The sequence below is a fragment of the Vicugna pacos genome, chromosome 11, assembly GCF_048564905.1.
Source record: "Vicugna pacos chromosome 11, VicPac4, whole genome shotgun sequence".
Classification (NCBI taxonomy): Eukaryota; Metazoa; Chordata; class Mammalia; order Artiodactyla; family Camelidae; genus Vicugna; species Vicugna pacos.
The window spans coordinates 52,827,846-52,854,027 of record NC_132997.1 but is presented as its reverse complement, the minus strand read 5'-3'; the positions used below and the strand labels follow the sequence as shown (position 1 = coordinate 52,854,027).

Genomic DNA, 26,182 nt, shown 5'->3' with positions numbered 1-26,182 from the left:
TATAGTTTGTCATTTTTCGGAACAGTTGAAATGGACTTTTATCCCTAAGTAACTGATTGCTTCATTCTTTAAATAAAACAATGTAAAATATCCTCAAATATTAGTTTTATAAATAGCTTGTGCAAAATTATAATTGTGTTCAGTTATTTATCTTATCAACATATCCCATGTTTTTTTTTTAATTGAAATATAGTTGATTTACAATGCTGTTTCTCACATTGTTTTATTTGGTAAATATTGGAAAAAATTAGTCATACCTACTTGACCCAAGAGGTCATTGTCCACCAAGTGATAAGATAAAAGTGAAGTAACGTGATTAGATCAGGTCATTTGCAAACAAATATATAGGACTTCTGAGGCAGTTATTAGATGTGAAGTACGTGCTTATTGGTCTTGATATAAAATTCGTTACAAATATTAAAGTATTTAGTTTTTGATAACATTGATAATTTCAGTAAGCCAGTGTCCTTAAACTCTGATTTCATTTTTGTTACCACTTCCCAAAATTTAACTCTTAAAAATGTCTATCATGTAGTAGTCATTCAAGAAATAAATAAATGAAAAAAACAAAACCAGTCTTTGATATTACTTACTGCATATAAAGTATATAGCATATACCTGGTGGATGCTGTAAGAGGATCTCAAATTTATGCTGCTCAGTGGAAACAAAGCAGTTTGAGAAACAGCCCTCTGCTAGCAAAAAGATGATTTATTTTTTCCTCTCCACCTAACATATCCCCTTGGTTAGTTTCCTTTTAATCTGTCATTAGAATGTAACCGTTATTCTGGTGTATGAATTTATAAGAAATTATTCTGTAACTAAAACTTTGGCTTATTTAATATTAATGCTAGATGTATCTTTTGTTTTTCAGTATTTATAGATGAGAAGATATGTAGAATTAATACTGGTCTTTTAGTTACTGCTCTAGGTTTCTTCTAAGTGTGCCACATTTTAATTGCTTTTTTATCTCTGATAGGAAATAGAAAACACTATGAAAAAAGATGATTCTTGCTGTTTACTTACACAGATGGAGATTTTGTTTAGTTTTTACATTAATGGTTAAGAGAAAGAAGAATTTTCAACATCTTAATGGTCATTTTACTAATAATAGATTTCTTTTTATTTAAAATGTATAAAGACTGTGCATTAATTAAAGAAAAATAGATTAAAAGATCAATTACAATTTTAATACATTGTATATTCCTTAATAATCAGGAAAATAGTATGATTAAAGTGTTTTACCAAATATACTAAACACATAGCCAGTGAGGTTTTAGAACTATGGTCAAGCATTTCAAGTTCTGGACCCTTTAATCTGTTGAAAGCAGTTAGCCTTAGATATATTTATGTGTAAAATTTAGTATATAATTTTAGGTTAATGAATATATTAAAGGTTTTTATCCCCAGATCCTTGCATAGTAATAATAACCTATTCCCTACTCAGAATTTTGAATTTGTTTCCCCTGCCTGGAGTGCTCTTCTGGGTATCTGTATGGCTCATTCTCTTGCTGTCTTCAGGTCACTTTTCAAATGCCACCTGATCGGAGAGGCCTTTTCTGACTACACTGTCTTGTTACTCTCTCTGCTCTTACTCTGCTTGTTTTTCTTATAATTTGATGTTGGTTTGGTTATTCCATACTTTGTCCCACTAGATTGTTAACTCATGAGAGTTGGGATTTTTATCTGCTTTCTTTATTGCTGTATCCCCAATGCCTAGACCAATTCTAGTACATAGTAGGCATTTAATAAAAAACTTGTTGAGTACATTTCATGGTAAATGCACATGATAAAGTACATTTATTGTGAAGATTAATTGTTAAGGTAGTAAAAATCCTTTTTTTCTACTCATTTTCAAATGTTCTGTAGTAGTACAGTTACAGTTTTTTGTAATATTTGACCAAAAACATATACTAAACATAGTATTTGTATCTTCAGAAGATTTTTTGAGGATTTTGAGATTCCTCAGGATCATTGACATCAATTATTGTAATTTTATTCTTAGTGCACATTAATTGTTAGATGTGACAAGTTACTATTTGATAAATTACTATCCTGGATTTATTCAGTATTTCTATTAAAGCTGTCTGGTTTACTGTTGGTATCTTTTTACAGGTTTCATTATTTGCAGAACTTTTCAATGAAATGCTTCAAAGAGATTTTGGTGTCAGGATATACAAATCATTACTGTCCCTTCCTGAGAAAGAGGATAAAAAAGAAAAGGAAAAGAAAAGCAAAAAAGATGAGAGAAAAGATAAAAAAGAAGAAAGAGATGATGAAACTGATGAGCCAAAACCCAAACGGAGAAAATCAGGCGATGATAAAGATAAAAAAGAAGATAGAGATGAAAGGAAGGTCTGTAATTATTTCTTAACTAGCAACCCAGTTTATAAGTTTTTAATTAGTATTCTAGAGTGTATTACATGATGATGAGTTCCATCAGAATAGTGAAATATAAAGGCGAAGCTAAAAGACTTTAGTGGATTATTAGGAATTTAAATCTTTCAATTAAGCTTATATTAGCATCTAAACTAGTTTTGTGGTAGTTTATTTTTTTTTTAAGTCTAAGGTATACAGCATGATGGTTTGATTTACATATATTGTGAGTGGTAGCTTATTCTTAAAGTACGTTATTGTTATAAGAAATTTATAATTAATACTATTTCAAGTAAATTTAGTGGACTTAATGTTTTCTTCTAGTCATTTAATGTTTGGTGAGATCTTGCTTCATCTTAAGACATTTTAAATTGCAGAAAGAAGATAAAAGAAAAGATGATTCTAAAGATGATGATGAAACTGAAGAAGATAATAATCAAGATGAATATGATCCACTGGAAGCAGAAGAAGCTGAGGATGAAGAAGATGGTATGATTCAAATTTATTTATTTCCCCTTGGGATGAAAAATACATTTTTTAATTTGGTGACTTTGTATCACTGAAATCTATAATCTTTAGAATTTTAGAATGGAAACAGTAAAATATTTTCTAGTGAACATATATTAAGTATTACAAATTTTTAGATGAGAGGATTGTTTTAAGAAATGTTTATTTTTGACTATCATATGTTCCATATATAATTAATACTAATTCACCTTGAAGGAAAAAAATTTCCTTGATCATGATGCTTAAACTGTGTCATGAAAGGTGTAATAGTCTACCTTGTTTCATAAAATACAATCTTCATTAGAAAACTAATTTTAGCATTTTTTTTAAATTATGAAGATGGTCACACAAGGAAAAGAGTACATATAACATGTAGGTAGAGTTTAAACACCCATATACCCATCACCCAAGTTTTAAATAACAAACTTTTATCAGTAGTAGTGATATTTAAAATACAGTAGGTAGACAGATAGTTATTGTTGACTAGTCATAGACATCAGCCATAAAGTACCTATACCTGTAAGTCTCCCTGTAGACTTGGAACTTTTTTTTTAAATCTTTTTCTGAGATGAGAAAATCATAAGAAGTTTTTTTATAGTACATCTTTCAGGATATTACTAGTTAAGGTTTTTTTGTTTGTTTGGTTTTGGTTTTTGGTTTTTTTTTTTACTTAGGGTATTTTTGTTTGCCTCTACATTTTCTGTTTCCATAACATTTTATTTTTCTTCTGTTTGACGAAAATATTCAAACTTTATAAAAGAAGTTGAAAGAATAGTACATTGAACACACTGTATCCAACAGTTGATTCAGGTGTTAATATTTTGTCTTGTTTGTGTTGTCTGTCTGTTTCTGATCCATTTGAAAATAGGAATTCTTCAACTTGCCCAAGAAAAGACATTCTCTTAACCACAATTCCATAATCACACCTAAGAAAATTAAAAATAATGTCATAAACCATCTGTTAATGCTATCTAATATGTATTCTTAATTGTTCTATTAACCTCAGAATCGATAATATGATACGCATTTATCAGTATTTCTTTCATCTTCATTACCTGCTTTGCTCAATGAAGATGAGTCATTTTTAGTCTCATTTTTCTCTCCCCTCTCCTCCTAGTGTAGTTTTATCATTGCTTTAATTAAATCACTAGACAGTGTTCTCATTATTTTGTCAGTGTGAGAGTATCCTAGCTTTCATCCCTTAGTTGTCTTTCTTTATTCTTTTTCTACTTCTTTGATGGTGTTCTCATCCATTCTCCCAGCTTTGAATACTATCTGTGTATACTGACAAGTTTCAAATGTATACCTCAAGTCAGACTTCTATTCTCCCATATTATCTGTATTTGACTTCCACTTAAGTTAACTGACATTTCAAAACAAACATGTCTAAAATTGAATTCCTGCTTTTTCTCTTTACCAAAACAAAAAACAAAACCCTCTACCCTCGGCCTTCCCCAGCTCATTTGATGGCAATTCCATCCTGGTAGTTGCTCAAGCTAAAATCCAGGAGTCATCTTTGACTCCTTTTTTCCCTCCTTTGGTCATATTCCATTTCCAATCTATCAAAAGTCGTTGCCTCTGTCTTCAAAATATTTTCAGAATCAGACCATTTCTCACCAGCTTCACTGATCTAACCCTAATCTAACCCATGTTGTTGTCTATGTTATTATAACAGCATCCTAACTGGTCTCCCTGCCTATCCCTTTCCTCTAAAGTCTCTTTTCAGTACAGTTGCCAGAATAACCCTTGTGAAATTTAAGTCATTTTATTTATTCACATTCTTACAGTGACTCTCCATTTTCCTCTATGAAAAAACCAAAGTGTTTACGGTGACCTAGAAGACCCTACCACATCAAGTCTCTAATTTGATCTCTTACTACTCTTTCCACTTGCTCATTGCACCTGTCACCAGGACCTCCTTGAACCTATTACATATACTCCTATGTTAGGATCTTTGCATTGGTAATTCCTTTTACCTGCAGCTCTTTCCTGAAGATCCACCTTCCTGACTCTCTCAACACTTTAAGTCTTTGTTCAGCTGTCACTTTCTCAGTGAGGCCTACTCTGCACCCTATTTACAATTGCAATCCCCTACCTCCCTGATCCCTCTATCTTGTTCTACTTGTTGAACTTATAACCTGGTCTACTCTACTGTTTACTTAGTATACTTATTGTCTGTCTGCTTTCCACTTGAATATGAGCTCTTAGTAAGAAATAATCTTTTTTTCTGTTTTCTTTTCTGATGTATATTGCAGGTTCCTAGACCAGTCTAAATATCCAAATAGGCTCTTAATGGATATTTGTTAACTAATATCATAAACTGCAAAGCCAAATAAGGTGGTAGGATTATAGTTTGGGGATTTTTTTTGGTTTCCCTGGTTTTTTTAATTGCTGCTTGATTATGTTAAATTTTCCCTCCATAATTTATATCTCATTATCCAGTCAAGTTTCCAAAAGACCACTTTTTTACCCATGGAAAAGTAGAATTGGTGGTTTAAAAAACAAAACAAAACATAACACCAGTTACTGTTTAAAATGGTATTGAATATTCTTAGTAATCAGAGGATCAAATAACAGTAAGAGTCTAATTTTTAACTGTCAAATTGATATAAATTAAGTTTTTAACAAAAGGTAACATCAATTTAACAAGGGTAAAGAAAAGATTACCTTCACTCTTGGGGGTCAGTTTAAATTGTTGCACTTTTTCTGGACAGAAATTTGGAAATAATGAATTAACCATAGCCTTTGAAATACCAATACAGCTGTCCATTTCATAATTGTTTATAAAACAAAAAATTAGAATCAATCTTAATATTCAGTAATAGGGAATTAACTTAAATGCATTTTGATATAGACATGTAATTCTGTGCAGTCATTAAAAAAGAAGTTGAAGGAAAGTGACATGGAAAAAGATAACAAAATAGATTTTGTAGATGTAGACAGCATGTTCTTTTAAATGTATCTCATACACAGAGGTGTATGTACGTGGGGAAAAAAATAAAAGAACATGATCACAACCATAATTTTAGTATATCTTTGGTGGGATTTATTTATTTACCAAGATGAGCAAAGACTACTTGGATTTTTAAAAAAACACTTTAAACATGTAGGTTCCAGGAGAGAGAGTTTTGAAAGTGAGTTTAACCATTCAAGTTAAATATTCAAAATAAGGTGGGTCCTGTCTATAAAATATGAATAAATGAAAGGAAAAGGGACTTAACCATTGTGGAGTAAATGGTTCACTCTTGATAAAAATTACATTGTTTAAGAGACGGAGGATAGAGCTCAGTGGTAGAGTGTATGCTTAGCATGCACGAGGGCCCTGGGTTCAATCCTCAATACCGCCATTAAAAAAAACAAAAATGAATGAAATAAATAAGTAAACCTGATTACCCCCTTCAAAAAAATTATAGTTTAATCCTCACAGTTACACTCAGAGCATATTTTTTCCTTTTTATAAGTGAAGAAACTGAAGCTTTTAGCAGTAAATCAATTTACCCAAGATAATAAAACTAAGTCAGCTGAACCACTCTATACTGTATTATATATGTAATATAAATATGAGAAATAATTAGGTTCAAAGGACATGTTCTGTTTTTTAAAACAGTTTATTGAGGTTCCAGTACATACCACACACTCACCCATTTTAAGTGTTTATGATTTAATTTAATAATTTAACAATTTAATAATTCCTAGTTACTTCATACGATTGTGAAACCATCACTACAGTCAAGTTTTAGAACATTTGCCTGATTTGTTTTCTAAGTAACACCTTGGGATATAATTCACATACTGTCCACTTAAAAGTTTGCAACTTACTGGTTTTTAATTTATCCACAGAGTTATACAACCATTACCACAATCAATTTTAGAACATTATCATTACCTCAGAAAGAAACTGTGTACTCATTAGTAGTCACTCCCATTTCTCCCCATCTCTGCAGCCCTCAGCAACCATTAGTCACTTTTCTGTCTCTATAGATATTCTGGACATTTTGTATAAATGGGATCATGCAGTATGTGATCTCTTTTGACTGGCTACTTTTCACTTAGCATGTTATCAAGATTCGTGTGTGTTTTAGCATGTATATTGTATTTAATATAAAGTTTTCTCTATATTGTTACTATTCGTATACAACTTCTCACATAAAGCAGTCTTTCCCAGAGTGTCCCAAAATATTAACAAATGTTAAAGTTGATAAAGTATGCTGGGGTCAAATAAATTGGGAAAAGTTGGGCTAAAGCAAAGGTCTACATGTTTTACCACAGGATTTCTTAGCTACTTGTGTATATTATGGATGTCCAAGAAGGGACTATATTGTGAAATATCTATGAATATGCTTTGTAGTATCTAAAGGACTATCTAACTCCTAGTGTTTACTGTATCTCATGTTTACCAACAAATCATTAGTTACTGCAGACTTTTTGATAGAGATCCATTTGAGAGATCCAAGAAGCCTCTAGAACCAAAATTTCTTTTGAAATTATTGACAAGTCATTAAATAACTGCAAAAGAGCTCTTTAATTGCATATAATTTGTGAAAGAATGATGTATTTGTTCACTAGGGCTACCCTGAAAAGTACCTCAAACTGGGTAACTGGATAAGGAATAGAAATTTATTGTTTAAGCTGAAAGCTTAAGTCTGAGATCAAGGAGTCAGCATGGTTGGCTCCTTCTGAGGGCTATGAAGAGTCTATTCCAGGCGAATCTTCTCAACTTGTAGATGGCCATCTTCTCTCCAGATCTTCACATCATCCTCTGTGTGCATGTCTGTGTCCAAATTTCCCCTGTAAAGACATCAGTTACTAGATTTTAAAGCTCACTCTAGTGACCTCATTTTAACGTAATTATCTCTGTATAGAACCTTTATGAAAATAAGATAACATTCTGAAGTACTAGGGGCTTAGAACTTCAACATAGGAATTTTAGGGGGTAACAATTCAACCCATTAACAGATTTATTCTGTAATATTCAAGCTAGTAATGGTGGCTGACATGAGGGTGATAGCTGAGTCTTAGAGAAGTGGGTAGCCTATGGGTAGGTAAGAGAAAGGAGTTTACTTTTTAACACTGCTTTTTGTATATTTTGAATTTTGCATAAGGTACATTATATATTATTAAAAAATAATAACAAGATAATATTCTAATCTAGAAAATAAGTATCATGAGTTGTATAAATCATTCAGATATTCTTTTTGATGTTTGAATTTTACTGAGATTCCTTACTAGAGTACAGATTTCAAGCCCTATCTTCCACAGCTACAGACTTACCTTACTGTACTAGTTTTTGTTTTATTTATTTACTTACTTAGAATAATTTATCCAATTTCCTGCCTTTTATCCTGGGACACATATGTTAGTGTTAGCAAATCTAGATATTAATACTCTTAGGTCTTAATTATCTTAAAAACATTTCAGTTCTTATATCTAGTTTTATTCTGCAGCTAGTTTTACTACATTGGCTATTTTCCTTTGGTCTTTTAGAAAATGTACTTTGCTCTATTTTGTTTAAATTTATGTTATAACTTTCAATTTTATGTGTAAAATTGATTCATTTTTTTGGAACCAATTCCTCCAGATATTTATTGAATTAAGTCTATTTATTTGATTCAATTGAGTCAATTTTTTCCTCCCTCTAGTTTCTATAAATTTCTTCTTGTTATTCTTTATAATTGTTTCTTATAAAATCCAAACTACTTTTATTTGTATATTTCTTTGCTGTTGTATCTTTCACAACAGCTGGTCAGTAAATAACAAAAACTGATTAGTAATAGAAAGAAGTATTTTCAGTCTCTACAGTAGTTGAAAACTTATCTGTATTAATGAGTGTTTTGCTGCTGTTGTATTTATTTTACAGATCGGGATGAGGAAGAAATAAACAAACGAGATGACAAAAGAGATATTAATAGGTACCTAAAGGAGAGGCCCTCTAAAGATAAGGTATTTATTAAATACTGTATATATTTTTGAGGTATATTTGACATATAATATTGTATTCGTTTCATTTTTGATAGTGAATTGACATGTTTATACAATGCTGTATACTTTATAATATGGTAATTTCCATTTCTTATATAATACAAAATTATTAAACATAACACAATCATGAACTTTATTGGTCCTTTTATAGCTGTATGTTAGCACTCAGCAAAATTCAGTCCATTATATTTTGATATTTGTGGTTCTGTCAAATAACAGTATGTCTTATTTCTTTCCCCTATACACATAAACCAGACCAACTCCTTTTAGCTAAGATGAGGCAAAGGTCTTTTCAGATTTTGGTATTGTCTAATTATCTCACTCTTGGGGGTATAAATTATATACTGTAACTTTTTCATTTTCTTTAGGAAAAAGAAAAGACTCAGATGATCACAATTAACAGGGATCTGTTAATGGCGTTTGTTTATTTTGATCAAAGCCATTGTGGTTACCTTCTTGAAAAGGATTTGGAAGAAATACTTTATACTCTTGGACTACATCTTTCTCGGGCTCAGGTAATCTTTCTTGTGACTATTTATAATGAAAAACATTTTTAAGTAACTTTATCTTTTTAATACCTTTGACTTTTTGAAATATAAAAGCAGTACAGGCTTATAAGTAATACAGTTAAGCAATACTGAAATAAATAAAGTAAAAAAAGTTAAAAGTCTCCTCTTCCTCTAGTTCCACTCCTCTGGGCTAATACTTAAACTTCCAGATCTTTTTATAAGCAACTCATATATGTATATATATGATAGTTCCAGTTTTATGAACAACAGTTGAAATCATTCTGAATATACTGATAACTTTTTCATTTAATAATATATCATGGACATTCTACAAGGAAAACAGAGACTCAGTTTATTCTTTTTATTATTGCATGGTGTTCCATGGTATAGTCCCAGTTGCTGGGTGGTTTTCATTTTTTAGAATTACAAACTATGCTGTGATAAACATCTTTATTTGTATATTTTAATGTACGTGTTAGTGTTCCTATAAATGTTAGACTTTCAATGTTAGCAAAAATTTTTGCAAATAATAATTTGGATTTTAGGTTTATAGAGAAGACAGGTAAAAGCATAAATGCTCTACTTGCATGGTAGTAGATACTTTAGAAAACAGATGCCATTGTTGTTCACCTTCTGTGAAAATTAGAACACAGCTATTCAAGGAGAATCAAAAACTTATTTTCATCTTTTTAATTTACTTCCTTGCATAACAGGTAAAGAAGCTTCTTAATAAAGTAGTTCTCCGTGAATCTTGCTTTTACCGGAAATTAACGGACACCTCAAAAGATGAGGAAAACCATGAAGAGTCTGAAGCACTGCAGGAAGATATGCTAGGTTTGAGTATATTACTTTAAGATCTTGCCATTTTATAACTATGTTATGAATTAAAGAAGAAACTATTTATGTTACCTTTTACATTATAGGAAACAGGTTGTTGCTTCCAACACCAACAGTAAAACAGGAATCTAAGGACGTAGAAGAAAATGTTGGCCTTATTGTGTACAATGGTGCAATGGTAGATGTAGGAAGCCTCTTGCAAAAACTGGAAAAGAGTGAAAAAGTACGAGCTGAAGTAGAACAGAAGCTGCAGTTACTAGAGGAAAAGACGGGTAAGAAACACATTGGATATGTTTGTTCTTTTAACAGTCTATTGGGATATTTATATGTACACATATATATACATACCTGTTCACGTGAATATCTAAACCTGTGTTTTAGTCTAGATGCGTAATGTAACTTCACTTTTGACCATTTCTGTTAAAGATTGTAAAATTGCTTAGCTTTTAGAAGAATTAATCTTAGATCTTTATGTGCATTCTCAGGTTTGATTGTTTTTCTGTTGCATTCTTTTTATCTTTGCCTAGTTCAACTTAGTTTTCACAAGTTTCTGCTACTTACCTAGTCTGTACAATTGTCTAAAAATGGAACCTCGGTTTAGTAGTAATACTTAGGTAAAACTTAATTTAAGTGAAATGAGTGTTGCTGTGTGCTTTATAACTATCGATATTGATGCATGTCACCATTTTAAGGTATCATAGGCACTTTTTATTCTCCTAGCTTTGAATATTTTTTAACCCCCAAGTTAAATTGGAAATTTTAAGGGGTAAGTTGGTGAATTTTTTTTTTTTTTTAACAGATGAGGATGAAAAAACCATATTAAATTTGGAGAATTCCAACAAAAGCCTCTCTGGTGAACTCAGAGAAGTGAAAAAGGATTTTAGTCAGTTACAAGAAAACTTAAAAATTTCAGAAAACATGAATTTGCAATTTGAAAACCAACTGAATAAGACAATCAGAAACTTATCCACAGTAATGGATGAAATTCACACTGTTCTTAAGAAGGTTAGCTGTTTTATACTTTAAACATTTTCTTAGTTTATTTCATTTTTAAAAGTCTCCTTCTGGCAATTTTAATATTATTAAGCTCTTCCTGGCTTTTCTAATAGAAAATGATGGTAGCCTTCTGTCCTTCATTAGATTGTTAGATTAGCCAAAAGCAATTCCCCAAAGATGATATTTTCCTGGAACTTACTTGGGATATCAGCATGGTTTATGTTTGCAGACTTCTTAAAAAGCAAGTTTTATGTGTATTTCTTTCAGAATCAGAGATTGCATTTGAACTTGAGAAGATAAGCCATTCACTTCTTTTTTTAAATCCACTTATTGTTGGGTAGAGTTGAGAAACTCTTTGATACTATCAAAACTAGTTTATTAGTGTTCTTTATTTCAAAAAAAATCTAGTAAGTCAGTGCCACTGTAAACTAACTTTAGTAACTGAGAGACCTTCTACATCCTGGGTCTCACTCAGAGAACAAGAAGGAAAAAAAGTACATTGCAAAGAATATACTGCGCTTATTCCTAAGAATCTAATTTCTCAGTACTTTGATGACTTTCTCAAATACTAGAAGCCACTCTGCACAGAATTGAAAGAGATTTCTTTCATAGTTCCCCCAGGGTCAATTTTCCATATATGCTAAAATGAACTGTCTGGAGTATCTCTATTTACTGATGTTTATTATTTTAAAAGATACATTTAAGAGAATCTAATAAAATACACTGTTTCTTTGTATATTTTATAGGATAATGTGAAGAATGAAGATAAAGATCAAAAATCCAAGGAGAATGGTGCAAGTGTATGATAAAATGTAGTGATGAAGAATGGTGTTAAATAATGTAATATATAAAATCATGATAAAAGAATGAAAGTGATGCATGTTTGATTTTAGTAGTATAAATACCTGTTAGTTGAAATGATGTATAAAGTTTTATGAATGTGAGAGTCTTTGCTTTCGAGAATTGCTTGTAATTCCTGGCATCCAAATTATTAAACACTCCTTGAGTGAAATAATTTTGCATTGCAAAATGTTTTAGGATGAACTTTGTTATAGTTTTAACCCCAATAAAGTTCATCAATTTAATTGCCAGTAGTATTTAATTATAAATGTCTTTTATTAAAAATCCAGGAAATTATAATTTTATTTATAGAATTATTATTAGTTTTTTAAAAAATTTTTAACACTTTGAAATTTTAGTATAAATCATAAATAGCATGCTGCTTAATTTTTGCAAGGTTTTTGAGTCACATTTTTTTTACTTGTCCTAAAATCCCTTCTAATTATCATTCTCTAAAAGCATTTATTAAAAATAAAATTCATCCAAAAGACAGTACATCAAAAACTAAGAAAGTAATAATTATCATTGTTATTATATATGTTAGGCTTTACATAAAACATAGTTTTGATGTTAAACTGCTTTCATTTAATTGTTCTACTTTCTCAAAATAGCATGCATATTTTAATTTAGAGGGTTTTTTTTAATGTAGTTTATGTCAAATGTACAGTTTAGTACCAAGCCAGTAGATGTCAGTATGATGCCATAAGTTAGGCCTTCTTAAATTAAAAAAATGTTTTATTAGTCTGTGTACTTCCTTCAGAATTTTAGCAGATACATAAGAGTTTATTAACCATTGAAGGAAAAAGGTAGGAAAGGCAATATACTCTAAAGCGGTAGTTCTCAATAGGGGGTGAGTTTGCTCCCAGAGGATATTTAGCAGTGTCTGGTGACATCTGTACCTATCACAACTGGATGGTAGTTGGTAGAGGCCAAGAATATTGCTGAATATCCTACTATGCATAGGACAGTCCCCACAACAAAGAATTATCCAACTGAAAATGTCAGTAGTGTCCAGGTTGAAAAAAACTGGTCTAAAGGGATATAGGGTTAAATGACATGTCTTTGAAATAACACTAGTGAAAACTGAACTGCATCTTTAGCATATAATCAGTTTTTGCATATAAATATTCCTTCGTGGAACGTTTCACTGTCATAGAAATATGTGCTATATTAGGGTTTTTTTTTTTTTTTACATTTTTATTGATTCATAATCATTTTACAGTGTTGTGTCAAATTCCAGTGTTCAGTACAATTTTTCAGTCATACATGGACATATACACACTCATTGTCACATTTTTTTCTCTGTGATTTATCATAACATTTTGTGTATATTTCACTGTGCTATACAGTGTAATCTTGTTTATCTGTTCTACAATTTTGAAATCCCAGTCTATCCCTTCCCACCCTCTACCCCGCCCCGCCCCCCCCCCCCCCCCCCCCGGTAACCACAAGTCTGTATTCTCTGTCCATGAGTCCATTTCTGTCCTGTATTTATGCTTTGTTTTTGTTTGTTTGTTTGTTTTTGTTTTTTAGATTCCACATATGAGCGATCTCATATGGTATTTTTCTTTCTCTTTCTGGCTTACTTCACTTAGAATGACATTCTCTAGGAGCATCCATGTTGCTGCAAATGGCATTATGTTGTCGGTTTTTATGGCTGAGTAGTATTCCATTGTATAAATATACCACATCTTCTTTATCCAGTCACCTGTTGATGGACATTTAGGTTGTTTCCATGTTTTGGCTATTGTAAATAGTGCTGCTATGAACATTGGGGTGCAGATGTCATCCTGAAGTAGATTTCCTTCTGGGTACAAGCCCAGGAGTGGGATTCCTGGGTCATATGGTAAGTCTATTCCTAGTCTTTTGAGGAATCTCCACACTGTTTTCCATAGTGGCTGCACCAAACTGCATTCCCACCAGCAGTGTAGGAGGGTTCCCCTTTCTCCACAGCCTCTCCAGCATTTGTCATTTTTGGATTATATTAGGGTTTTTAACCTTTATTTTGCTAGAATAATGGCTAGATGTTCCAAACAAGTTAACGTGAGAATGTAAATACCATATTACTCGTGTCTTAAGCTAAATGGAATCCAGTTAGCTTTCAGCTAACAAATAGATTAAAATACTTGAAATTCTTTCAAACCAATTTTTTATCTTAAGTTGCTCTTTCTGCGCTTAATGGTTTGTTGAACTTCTCTGAAGTCAGCTTACTCACTGATCCATAATTATACAGTTATTGTATGCGTCTATGTTTAAGGTAGGATAAAACAGGAAAGCATTTCTCTCGAGAAAATCTTGGAGACAGACTTTTAACTAAAAAACAGTGGTGAATGTAGTTCTTTAATAGAATATATTTTTGAATGAGAAAAATTATTATAAAATCTACCTGTCAGCTTACTTTTTCCCAGAGATAGTTAAATAAGAATAGTAGTAGGAGAGTGGAGAAAAATATAAATCTTTCCATTTTCTTCTTATTTCGAGGTAAGTTGGAAAGTGAGATGACTGAGCTAGGGAAAAAAGAGCAAGTTACATACAGAAAAATTGGTTTTAGTGAAAATGAGGGAAAGAGCATTTTTTTTTTTTGTCTTTCTACTGTTTGGAATATTTATTCAGAGGTAAAAATGCTGTCTATTTTTATATTCTATCATCTGACATTGACCAAGCCAAAAAATCAGGTAACAAGTAGGTCTGTGATAACACTTAATTTTATTTTTTCCATCTTTTTTATGTTCTGGATGCCTTGCTTTTTTTTTTTTTTTTTTTTTGTCATTTCTAATGCTTGGTTCAGTCATTTTAAAAACAACAAAATTTTAAGAATTTAATATTTCCTTCTGAATTTTGTCTAAGTGCTAGAAAATTACTCCTCAAAATGTAACATAAAAAAATCTGTTTTGAAGAAATTACAGTGACACTTAGACTTTATATGCATACACTTCACTCTTAAATTTATAGTAATATACGACACATACTTTCTAACATTTTACCTGGTATGATCCCTAACTACAACCTATTACATAACTACTTGGAATTAGAGATGACCAGTATTGGCTTATGAATTAGTGTTTATTCAGAGACAATAAGATTCTTTTCCGACTTCCGTAAAAATCAAACTTGTTTGCCTCTTTAAAGTTTGATGTGCTCTTGCCTTTCACCCTAACAGTCCTAAAACCTTTATCATAAAGCCTTATAGTTTGAATGAATGGATAGTTTTATTGATGAATAAAATAAGAATCTTAATTCTATTTAAAATGCAAGATTCATGCTCTGAAGTGTCAAAAGAGTACTGTATTCTTTGGTATTATCTGTCCTAGTAGAACGGAGAACTTCCTGCCTCTGTTTCTGTTGGTGAAATTGATAATGAACCATCACAAGAGATGATGGACTATTTGGTACGAATAATCCCAGCACTTTTATGGATAAAATTTAATTTCTGAATCTAGTACAGAATATATAAAGCTATATTTTGAAAAAGCAAAGATTAAGCCTTAATCCTCTGAAAATAGTCAGCAGGGTAAAACCATTAAACAAAAATTTTGAAGACAATTCGAAGAATTAATGTTATAGGATATTTTAGAACATGTGGTATACATCCCATAACAAGGATCTGTAGAAATGATCAAGGGAGAGAAATCTTAGCATAGAGTCAGAATTAATCATTCACTGACATTCAGATCACTTAATGGACAGAAAATCTCAGAGGTCATTTTGGTATTAATCTAATACATCTCATTTTGGATGGCACCAAGTCTTATGGGTTTATAGAATATTTTTATGTAATTGACTGAAGTTTACATTAACAATTTGAACAAATTGTGTCCCAATGAATTTCACAATCATAGTGGCAAAGCCAAGAGAAGCTAAACCAGGGCTCTTCTCCACCTCACTTTTCATATAGTTTGGTAGTGATAAGAAACGATTCAGTTGGAAAGCAGTCTCAGTATAAGTGGAAAACAAGAAACATGTAAAAGACCCTAAATTGAATGGGCTGGAGTAGGTGGGACAGATTAGCTCTTGCCCTTTTCGTCTGTCCTTTCTATATACCCTAAGATCTCACAGCAGTGCATGTATTATTACCAGACAACTGCACCTTGCTCCTTGCACAAGTGCCTGACTTGCTGAGAATAGTCCATCAATTATGTACCCCTGGGCAATTCATTCTCTCTTTTAATCCTGAGAGTGGCTAGGATATGGAATTGTACCTTTGCTCAGGGGCCAAACTTTGGGGACTTTTGTCAAAGGTGGACTCAGGAGGAAAGATACTTGAAGATTCTTCTACAGTTTTGATAAATCTTGATATCCATCTTCACCAGTGGAGACATGCAAACTTGGACACAGAACCAAAGATCGTGATAATCCCTGGAGTCTCAGCTCTTTCCTAAGCTCCAGGTGAGGGAAGAATCTCAAGTACCTTCATCTTGTGGGCCACAGGGTCTCAGTGGAGATCAGGGGGAAGGACAGCAGGGATCTGTCACAGTGACAATCCTGTTGTGCCTTAATACAGAGGCAGTTACTCTTTTCTGGTCAGAAAAGCAATATTTGTGTAGAGAGCAAAAAAAAAAAGTTCGGAAACAATTTTCTGTTAAAAAGGCATTTGGAATATGTTAAACATGGGCAGTATTGCTTATTGAAATACGGATGAAACATTGCAACTGTATTAAAGAATCTATCCGTGGATATCCATGCCCACAAGTCATTAAATAATTTGGTGAAATTAGATAATGTAAATTGTATGTAGCAAACAACATAGATATTCTCTTTAGGTACCTAGATAGAATTGCTGAAAAGTCTAGCAGGAAAGAAATGGTGTCTTCAGTAGTTGGCAGAATCCAGGCCAGTCTTACTGAGTTCTTTCTCATTCAGGGTAATACTTGACCCTTCAGAGCCTATTTGGAGCCTGATTTCTTTTAGCTATTTGGATCTCTTGAGTGCTGACTAGAATTCATCAAAAATACTACAGTGGGGACTGTAGATTTTGCTTAGGGTTTGACATGATACTGAAGGGCTTTCTTGGAGCACTCTACAGTCACAAGAGTAGAAGGGACACCTTCCTGCTTTCTCCTACAATGCCTTTCTAGCCCAGCATACTACCTTACCTTACCAGACCTTTGCAAGTCCAACTCTGAGATGGCATTGAATCTTTTTGTGGGTCTGAGATAACCTGAAGTTGTTTTCATTGGCATAAGCTATGTAGGTTTGCTCCTAGTGATGTGAAGTCAAAGTTGGTACAAAAGCATGTACTGAGTTTAGGCAAAGGATTAAAGTCATCATGGTAATTAGAGGCACCATGAAATCAGTAAAATTAATATCTAAGACTGTCTTTACAAATTGTTCTTAATGAAGCTTAATGGGATGAGAATTTTCAGATGTCTTTAGTAACATATTTTACTGCCTTATTTTGTTTTATTAATAGAATGGCTGATAGACCATAATTTACTGCCTAAACTGTGAGCCTTTTGAGAAAAGAGGAGGATGCCAAGAATAATTGTATCAAGACAGCAGGTATAAACCAGTACTGTCTAAGGCAAACAATTACCTATTTATTATTCACCTTCCAGGCAAAATTGACCTACTTTTGGTGTTCACTAGTTTAAAAACAAGCCTCATTAACATTGAAAACACACTGCTAAATAATAATGCCTCAAAAGTCTGAGCATAGACAAGTATGAATAGATGATATAATCATATTTAATATTTTCTCAGTGGTAAACATTTAACATTGATTAGTTTAAACCATCTTTCACTTGGCATTTTTCCTCTAGAAAATAAAACTTCATTCGTTTAAAAATTAAAAAATAAAATAAAAACAAGCCTCTTCATACATAAGTGAAGATTAAGTGTCAAAGAACTTTTGACCATAAATTATATACTTGGTTCTTCTTGTTGTAGAAAGGGCATATGTCAGGTAGTCTATAGGATACTACTTAAGTCACTGAGTCACCTCCTTATTTCGGCTGCATTAATGATAGAGTCTGAATGTGATCATTAGGCCTAAATTAAGGCAGTGGTTCTCAAACTAGTATGCATCAATCACCTGGGAGTCTTGTTAAAAGATTGCTGAGCCCCATCCCCAGACTTTCTGATTGAGAATGTCTGGGGTAGGGTCCAAGAATTTGCATTTCTGACAAGTTCCCGGGTACTACTACTGCTATTCTAGGTCAACATGTTTGGAGAACCTCTGAACTAAGGTATAAACACAGAGAAGTTTTTCCTACTGATAGGTGATTTTTAAAACTCAGAAAAGAAGAGGTTGTCATGGTGATATTACCTCTGAGCAGTTTAGGCTTTCTTTGTAGGGGTAAATATTTCTATATTGGATAAGCTACAGTAGACACTGAAATACTTGTTGAATGAATGAATGCAAATCTGAAGAGTAGTCACTTTGAAAAGTTACTTTGAAATAGTTTATGGGAAGGGTCACAACTACTTAATCAACTGAATTAAATACTCTGGCTAAAATATATATATTTTTTTTTTCCACTTATCGCCCTCAACCTGAAGTGACTATATAATTCCTTTGTGAGGTATCAAATTGTGAACATAATCTAACTAATGTGGAATATGTGTGTGGTCAGTGTGTTCCCCACCTCTTGTTGGGTGGGCGACAAGGATGCACCAACAGTCTGAAGGTGGTTGGATGTTTGGTTGGGAGAACAGATAGGTGGTGAGGGGGCATATCAGCTGGCTTGGGAAGGAACTCTACAGTAGGTTGCTGAGCTGAGAGGGAAAGAATTAAAGAACTGAGATGGTTATCAGGAGAGAGGTAAATAATAGGCAACAAAGCCTTTTTGACAATGGAGAGATCGAGAAAATGACAAGGCAAGGATCAGGCAGATATCAGAAGCAGTAAGGAAGGATCTCTGGAAGAGATGTGAGTTGTGGGCAAAGGCTTTCAATTCCAGTTTCTCTGTGTGTCTCCAACCAAAGGTTAGTCATCTTCCTGAATCTTGAAGGAACTAATATTCAAGGCAGTGACTTCATCTTAAGCCTTTAACTGAAAACGCTGCATTCTCTACTTAAGGCGAAAGGGGAGCTTCCATGACTAGTTAGGCCCTCATAGAGAAATAGCTTTGAATGGGCAAGGCAAATGGTGAGACAAACTTAATTCAACTAAATTAGATAAATTCCTAAAATGTTGCTTCATAGAGTATTTAAGGAACTAGGTATATTGGTAATCAATGGGCCTGATGATGTGTGGGGGTCATCCTAACTGGATCACTAGCTACCTAGCCGTAGCTAATAATCCAGATTCCTGTGTGTAGGCTGACTTCACTGTCCAAAGTTCCATCTGGTAGGTAAGTAGAGTAAAAGGAGTGAGAAGATAGTAATCCTCTAGGCTGTGTCAGTATCACTGACAGGAAGATTATAATCTTAGTTCCAGGGAAATTGATCAGTTAGAATTAGTAATTTTTTTGGCTGGGGAAAGGTAATTCGGTTTGTTTGTTTAATGGAGGTGCTGGGGATTGAACCCAGGACCTTGTGCATGTTAAACATGCACTCCACCACTGAGCTATACTCTCTCCCCCAATCAATTAGACTTAGACCTCAGCCAATGTCAGGGCCATGAGGACAGAGTCCAGCCCTCCAAGAAGAGAGGATTTTGCAGACTATCAGGATCCAAACCACAGAGGCAAGATTCAGAACCAGGGCCCCAAGTTCAGTAGACAATTAGGGCAGGAGCCAGGGGGGTAGAGGCTCATCTACACAGATTTTGATTGAAGAGTAGAGCCTCATGAGTGTGGTAGCATTCAGGTTCACACCACATTTAGGGCAATGAATAAAATAAATCCTCCTAACATGTCAGGTAGTTTGGATTAGCTCAGAAATCTAGTGAGCCTAAATGTACAGTTTAGAGATATCTGAAATTTATAGCTAGGCAGGGCTGAAATGCAGGCTTAACCTCAGGTGGTTTTATGGATTTTTTAAATCAAAAATATCTAAGCATTTTCATCTATTTAATATGTTTTGTTACTGTGAGGCAGCCTCATTTCAAATTGAATGAAATCAAATCCAGAGTAAATCTGAATTTGGAATAAAATAAGAACCCTGCCATTCTAAAGCTTAGCCTTTAGCTCTACAGTTAATTTTTCTGTTTTAGAACTTGGTCATGTTTAGCTCTTGGTGGCCTGGGACCTCTAGCAGTCTGCAGATAAAGATCACCTTAGGAAACGGAAGCCCAGAGGTAAAGTCTGTGATCCGCAAGGTTCTTGCTTTCCCGGGCATTCAGCATTGCTACAGCAGTGCTTTTGGCCAGTGAGTAAAACCAATGCTTTTAAAGAGTCCTTGTGTTTTCTGTAGGAGATCCTAAACTGTTGTAAATCTGTGTTAAGAGATTTTGTTCATGTAAAGTATGTGAATCTGTTACGAGAGCTTCCTTGTAATGGTAACAAACATTGTGAGCATTGCTAGGGTAACTGTAGTTTCTGGCTTCTCTCTCATTGGATTCCTCCCCCCCCCCCTATTTTCTAAGTGGATATTTTAAAACATCTATTCTTTCCTAAGTTATTTAAACTTAAAAATATTTTGAAGTCTGGGTTTAGATATTTCAATCACTTTTTAAAATATTTAGTTCTAGGCATTGTTTTACAGTGTCTTGAGAGCAGATGGCTTTCCAATTCACCAGTTTTAGAACCCATGTGCCCTGGACCTAACATCAAAGAATACCATATAATCATTTTAATTTTTCTCCTCTATTGCAATACTGCAGTTTCATTATTGTTAACATGTGGTTAAGATGGTGCCTCTTCATGTAAAGTTTGTTCTAGGCTCTCAAATTTAGGGTGTTAATTTAAGTTCAGAATTGAACTTTTTCCAAACACTTTTTTTTTTAATTGCATTTATTTTTATTTTTGTGGCCTTTGCCCTAAAAATTCTCTATCTACTAAATCAGGTGCAAATTACACCTTTGATTCAACAATAATTGATAGTGTGCCATTACTCTAGCAAGTCAGGCAAATGAAACGTCAGAGAGAGCAGGGAACAAGTTTAGATGTGATCTATAGGAAGCCATTATATAGAGGTTATCACAGCACTGACCTTGAAGTTCAAAAAATTTTTAAAAACCTCACATCTAAAGAGACAAAATATGAGGAATTTGCATGCTGTCTGGTTCTTAATCACTAAAATTTCAGAGTCAAGATAAAACCAAAAACATAAACTCATCTTGGGATTAGTTTACTATGATAAATTCTCCTTTGCAAGGGTCATATAAGGGTTTGGAAAATTGATACAGCATTTGGTAGTCTATGCTTCAGCAAAAAAAAAAAAAAAAAATTAGTCATACTATTTTCCCCTTTCTAAAGGTGAGAAAATGCAGCCAGAAACAATGGAAAGTTATTCCTTTGTTGGTCCCCAGATAAATGGTAAAGGGTTTAGTATTTCACATTATCTGGCCTCAGTAAAACCTCATATCCACTTAATAGTTGAACCTAGACTCCTAGTCTTTATAAGATTGTATTTCCAAACATAACTTGCTGGTTATCTCTAGCTTTTTTATCTTCCTTCAGGCGAGGAAAGAACAAAATCCACTTCTAACATATAAAGAATAAATATTTAATGTCTATAGATAGACCTTTTTGAAAGCCAGTCACTGGTCACACAAAGACCAATTGCTGTTTCTGGCTATAACATAAATATTTAATTAAAACTTGCTTTGAACCATTCTTTCTTAAGGCATAAAGTATACTAGCCTTGGGTTTGCCATTTCCCAAATCCATCTGTTATTTAATCCCAGGGTTTTTAGCAGCTTTTCAAACTCAGGGGGCATTCACCTGGCTGTTGAAAATGTTTCCAAGAGGTGAATTTTTAACCTTTGAGCTACTATTTCCAGAAGAGAAGCAGCCAACCAGCCAACACTATAAGAATTAGAACTTGGAATAAAATGAGAATTCTGCCATTCTACAAAACTAATCCTTAAAAAAAAAAAAAAAAAAAAGCTAATCCTTTAGCTCCACTGTTAATTTGTTTCTGTTTTAAGACTTGGTCATCTTTAACTCTTGATTGCCTGAAAGCTCCAGCAGTCTGCAGATAAAGATCACCTTGGGAAACTGAAGCCCAGAAATAAAAGTTATGACCCACAAGCTTCTTTTTATTTTTTAAATTTTATTTTTAGAGGGGAGAGGTAATTAGATTTATTTATTTATTTTTGGAGGAGGTACTGGGGATTGAACCGCGACCCTTGTGCATGCTACCCATGTGCTCTACCACTTGAGCTATACCCTCCCTCTGACCCACAAGCTTCTTGCTTTCCCTAACATTCAACATTGCTTCAGCAGTACTCCTGTTTTAAATTACTAAGAATTTGTTGTAAATGCAGACCAGTTCCTATTTCCCAGGAACCAGTCTTTATCTGCTTGGATAGGACAAAAGATTTTGAGGTAAGTCATTACTTAATTTGATCCCACTGCCAAGATTATGAGGTTGCACATACACTTCTGTTATGATTATTGAAAGAATTGGCAGTTACTCTGTGATATACCTATATCCAAAACAGAATTGGAGAAAGTAAAATGCTCAGGTGTCACAGTGTAAGCATAAGAGATAGAAACCTGATAAAGTTATGGTGTATGGGATTTAGTCAGTACAGACGGGAGGGGTTGATTGATCTGGCATACGAAAATGGATTATATTCCAATTAAAAATTTTTTTGAAAAGAGGAAATATGAGAAAAACAAAACCTTAAAAATTTTTTTTAAGAATTCAATCTTCAGCTCCATTCCACATTTAAAAAAAAAAAAGCACTGGGTTGGGGAGGGATAAATTAGCAGTTTGGGGTTAACAGATACAAGTTACTATATATAAAACAGATAAACAACAAGGTCCTACTGTATAGCATAGAGAACTATATTCAATATCCTATAATAAACCATAATGGAAAAGAATATGAAAAAGAATATATAGATATATTAATCACTGTACACCAGAAATTAACATTGTAAATCAACTACAATTTTTAAAAAGTGCCAGTGCAGGCCAGCTGTGATTTAATGGTGCTTACATTGACAGTAAAACTCTTTGTTAAACTTCTTAAAATAGCAGAGTTGAAGTTTAAGCTGCAGGGTCAGAGCCACTCCTGTTTTGTACTGTTGCCCTAGTAGTAACTACTTAAGTGCCACCTTGCTCAGTTCAAAATGTTTCTCTGTTGTAAAGAGACTATTCAGTATTAAACTTTAGTATCAGTTACTTTGAGCAAATGTATATTATCCCTAAGTGATGTAATCCCACAGATAACCACATTCTTTCAGGTCATGATGAAGATTCTCATACCTTTATATTAATATATAATATTAACCTTCAAAACAACACTCTAAAGTGAGTATGGTTTTACATGCATATTTTAATTGAGAAAATGATAGAGGAACTATAAATCAGTACAAATAATGTTAGAATAAGAAAATATGACAACTGAAATACTGTGTAAACAGGATAGATATTTATAGTTATAAGGTAGATATAAGAAATGATACTTTGTAAAATCTACATTTTATAGTAAAATGTACAATCTTAATCTTATTTCAGTATTGTTCTGCTCCTCTTCTATCCCAATCCTTACCCTAAATCATCCTTCACTCAACCAGCATTTAAGTTCATATGATAGGACTTTCCCTCATCCTCCTACTTTACAGGTGAGAATACTGAGGCAATAAACCAGAACTGTGGGACTCACCTCAAATCATACATGTATACACTTAAGAAGAGTGTTTGCCTGCCAAACTGTGTAGCACTAGCTGAAGTCGTTCCCCAGCTTCATAAAGTGAAAACATTTGAATTGCATTTCTTAGTTCTCATGATATATATCAAATAAAAACATGATGTCTTGGATTCTTTTCATAATGAACTGGAATTCAAGAGAATGTAACTAAAAATTCTTGAGAGCCTATACTATTTTTGGAAAAACAGTTTAGGACAGATGCAGTTTAAGAATTGTAGTGGGGTGAGGGGGTACAGCATGTGCTTAGTGTGCATGAGGTCCTGGGTTCAATCCCCAGCACCTCCCCTAAAAACAAACAAACAAACCTAATAACCTCCCACTGACAAAAAAAAAAAAAAAAAAAAAAAAAGGAACGAGCCACTGAAGAAGCAGAAAATATTCTTGTAGAGACCTGGGTTCTGTCCCGGAGATAGAGCTGGAGATAAACCAAGCGATCTTCACCATTTGTATGATCTCTGACCTAGCTCTTATCGAAGGAGGATCCTTCAAGATGAAATGGGTGAAAGGTGCTGTGGTAGCAATAGGTAGAGGGCCTAGATCCTAAAGGGCTTTATGTCAGTGGTCTTGAATTCTGAGAGCTGAAGGAAGATACTCCTAGAGAAAGCAAAGGAAGTAACATTGAAAGCCATTTGAGATAACATGACGGAAGGTTCCCCAAGGAACTTAGGACATAAGTATTAAAAAAAAAAAAAAAGAACATAAGCAAAAGACAGATGAAAAACATGAAATCGTTCACAAAAATTTCCTCCAAACAAAAGGCTCAAATAGTTCTCTGTGATCTTTATGAAATCTTCCTTTATTAAAAGGCTGAAGAATTATGAAAATGCATAGAAGAGATGGATAACAAAAGAGAAAAAAATGAATTGGCAGAGCTCATGGAAGGAATAGAAGTCAAAAATCCATACAGAGAAAATCACCTTAAAAATCCACAAAAAAAACCAGGGTGGGAGGGTTTTGGGTTCAATGACCAGTACTCCCATTAAACAAACAAACAAACAAACAAACAAATCTGATTACCTCCCCCATAAAAAAAATCAATAAAAAATCAAGTAACAAAACTGGAAACCAGAGACCTCACAGGCTTGAAGAAATTAAACAAAATAAAATAGAAAATAGTACATTAGTTTGAATCATATAAACTTATAATGTCCAATTATTTTTTACCTACAAAATAGGTAACTTCTTATGGTTCAACCTAACACATTTTCTATTTATTTTCCATATGAAATTGCTGATATTCGATTATTTTGGCCTACAAAAAATGGTGTTTTCATATGGTTCAACCTAATAAAAATGATGCTGGAGGAAATGATAGTCAACAGAGGAAGGAGAATTCTCTGCATCAGCTCTTAATCACAAAACAATAGAGCACTTCTAGAATCTTCCAAGGAAAAGTAACGCAAGAATTTTATAACTAACCTAGTTATCCTTTAAGAATAAAGGCAAATATGGGGGGCGGGGAGTGTATAGCTCAAGTGGTAGAGCTCATGCTTAGCATGCATGAGGTCCTGGGTTCAATCCCCAGTGCCTCTGTTAAGGGAATAATAAAAATGATGATAAGGGTCAAGATAGAGGTAAAAAATCTAGCAGACAAGGGAACTGTGAAAATTTCATTTATAATGTCAATTTTTAAAATCTTAATAAAAAATAATATAATGAAAACTAAAAGTGTTCTAATTTCCCATCTTTCAAAATAAAGGAACATCAGATACTGTCCAAAGTTGAAATGTCCTTTGTTTTCTGTTTTCTGTAAACTTTTAATTCAGTCTAGAGAATTCTTATTAAAATAACTCCAGTGGTAAATAACAAAGGTTGGAGAGGATGTGGAGAATAGGGAGCCCACAAACACTGTTGGTGGGAATGTGAATTTGTACAGTCACTGTGGAAAATAGTAAAGAGGTTTCTCTAAAAGCTTAAAATAGAACTACCATATGACCTAGCAATTCTACTCCTGGGTATAAATCTGGAAAAATACAAAAACACTAATCCAAAAAGATATGTGAACCCCAATGTTCATAACAGTATTATTTATAATTACCAGGATATGGAAGCAACCTAAGTGCTCATCAACTGATGAATGGATAAAGAAGATATGATATTGATATATACACATATGTACACATACACAGAGACACACATCATGGACTATTACTCAGCCATAAAAAAGGATAAAAATTTGCCATTTGCAACAACATGGATGGACTTGGAGGGTATTATGCTAAGTGAAATAAGATAGAGAAGGGCAAGTACTGTATGTTATCAGTTATGTGGAATAAAAAAAACAAGCTGGTGAATATAACAAAAAAGAAACAGACTCATAGATGTAGAGAACAAACTAGTGGTTATCACTGGGGAGAGGGAAGTGGGGGAGGGTCAAGATAGAGGTAAGAAGTTAAGAGGTACAAACTACAATGTACAAAATAAATAAGCCAC

The 26,182-nt window shown here is 33.2% G+C and overlaps 1 protein-coding gene across 3 annotated transcripts in view; it reads left to right on the top strand.

Moving 5' to 3' along the window:
• CCAR1 (cell division cycle and apoptosis regulator 1) overlaps positions 1-12,287 on the top strand; it is a 45,829-nt gene extending 33,542 nt beyond the window's left edge. For all 3 annotated transcript variants that reach the window (XM_072971421.1, XM_031682215.2, XM_031682216.2), the window contains 8 exons: positions 2,114-2,353; positions 2,752-2,863; positions 8,739-8,821; positions 9,229-9,375; positions 10,083-10,203; positions 10,293-10,478; positions 11,006-11,211; positions 11,949-12,287. In XM_072971421.1, coding sequence (XP_072827522.1) covers positions 2,114-2,353; positions 2,752-2,863; positions 8,739-8,821; positions 9,229-9,375; positions 10,083-10,203; positions 10,293-10,478; positions 11,006-11,211; positions 11,949-12,008 — 1,155 coding nt within the window. In that variant the 3' untranslated portion in view covers positions 12,009-12,287. The remainder of the gene's footprint in view (positions 1-2,113; positions 2,354-2,751; positions 2,864-8,738; positions 8,822-9,228; positions 9,376-10,082; positions 10,204-10,292; positions 10,479-11,005; positions 11,212-11,948) is intronic.
• The last annotated feature ends 13,895 nt before the right edge of the window (positions 12,288-26,182 follow it).